Source organism: Cyprinodon variegatus, unplaced genomic scaffold (genome assembly GCF_000732505.1).
Source record: "Cyprinodon variegatus isolate N-32 unplaced genomic scaffold, C_variegatus-1.0 Scaffold472, whole genome shotgun sequence".
Lineage (NCBI taxonomy): Eukaryota > Metazoa > Chordata > Actinopteri > Cyprinodontiformes > Cyprinodontidae > Cyprinodon > Cyprinodon variegatus.
In genome coordinates, this window is record NW_015150925.1 from 264,283 (window position 1) to 265,851 (window position 1,569).

General features: G+C 60.0%; 1 protein-coding gene across 1 annotated transcript in view; it reads right to left on the bottom strand.

Moving 5' to 3' along the window:
• The window catches only part of LOC107094249, a 12,535-nt gene that overhangs the window by 8,062 nt on the left and 2,904 nt on the right, over window positions 1-1,569 (bottom strand). Inside the window, exon 2 of the mRNA XM_015389765.1 lies at window positions 370-1,527. Within this exon, the coding sequence (XP_015245251.1) occupies window positions 370-1,527 (1,158 nt within the window). The remainder of the gene's footprint in view (window positions 1-369; window positions 1,528-1,569) is intronic.

A 1,569-nucleotide genomic window follows, 5' to 3' on the forward strand; every position in this document is an offset into this window, starting at 1 on the left:
CCTGGATCCATCAGACCCTCCTGGATCCATCAGACCCTCCTGGATCCATTAGACCCACCTGGATCCATCAGACCCACCTGGATCTTCTGAACTAGAGAATCCAAATGAAGATAAATGCTGACGTCCTGCTATAGTTCTATAGAACCGCGGCTAAGCCTCCTCTTCCTCACTGGGATGTTGTGAACCATGCAGGGGTCCAGAACTGGACGAACCCCCCCACACACAGTCAGTTCATTGATATGCATGTAATACATTCTAGATGCTACATTCTAAGTTTGTTGATCTACTTTATAGATCCAGTTCTGGGCTGCTGCTGCATCAGCTCGGTGGATCAGAACCGGTCTGGACTGGATGTGAGGATAAACTCACCTGAGGCGGCGGTGACCTGGATCCAGGGCAGGAGGTCCGTGCGGTCGGGCTGCCGACGGCTCGTCTGACTCCTGCTGCTGCGTTGCAGCGTTTGAGTGGCGGCTCTGAGTCATGGTCCCCGCCCCCTCAGCAGCAGCGTCAGGTATCCGTCCTGCTGCTGCAGAGACGAGGAAGGCGCGCTCCTCTTCCTCTCCTGCCTGGACTGGGAGCTGCTCCTCAGGTTCCTGGGTTCTCCTGACGTCAGGATCTAGAAGGTTCCCCTGCAGGCTCTGCACCCCCCTCCAGAGAGCTCCAGTTTCCAGGTCTGCGGCCCGGTTTCCCTCCTCTGGATCGGAGGAGGGCGGCTCCGAGTCACATTCCTTCGGCTCGTTTACCTGTAGAACCGGTGGGACAGGTAGCTCCTCCCTCCCCCCCTCCCCACTGCGCCCCCCCTCCTGAACACAGCCGCTTTCTTCTCTCACCTCAATCTGAGGAGTCGATCCCAGGATGAACCCAGAGCTTCCCTGAAGCAGCAGCTGACCTTCTGACCCCCCTCCTTCAGCAGTGTCAGCCCCCCCCCTCAGTGTCCCAGCAGTCAGCCCCCCCCCAGGCTGCTGCGCTCCCTCCTCCTCCTCCTCCTCCTCCTCTGGAGCGCTGTAGTAAACCTCGGTGGCGCTGCCTTCATCTGATCCTAGGCTCAGGTAGGCCGGACTCAGAGTTCTGTCCGACCCGTCCGTCCATCCAGGAGGCTCACAGAAACTCTGGGAGGTCATTTCCTGGAAGTTCATTCCGAGCTCCGCAGGCGAGGAGTCGGCAGCGAAGGACTGCCTGACCAGAACCACCCGCCGCTTACTGCAGGAAACCCGAGAGCCCGTCCCCAGAGACCTTCCTGAAACAGGAGAGGCCACCGGGTCCGGAACAAGGCCTCTGCTGTGCGAACAGGAAGCGGTCGGTTCTGAGGACCACCCCCGGACCTGGACCCGGGGAGCACAGCTGGGACCGCTTTCACCAGAACTGGGATAACCTGCAGGGGAGTCTAGGCAGGTGTGACGCTTAGAGGAGGTCTGCTCCAGAACCGGTTCTGCCCGGGAGGCAGGAAGTCCGTTTGGGCTCAGAGCTGCAGGTTGTAGCAGGGAGGAAGTGACCTCATAAAAAGGTCCAAACACGGGATCCTGGCTGCTGGAAGGACGGCGCGGTTCAGAGGCGCCCGCTGAGGTCAGG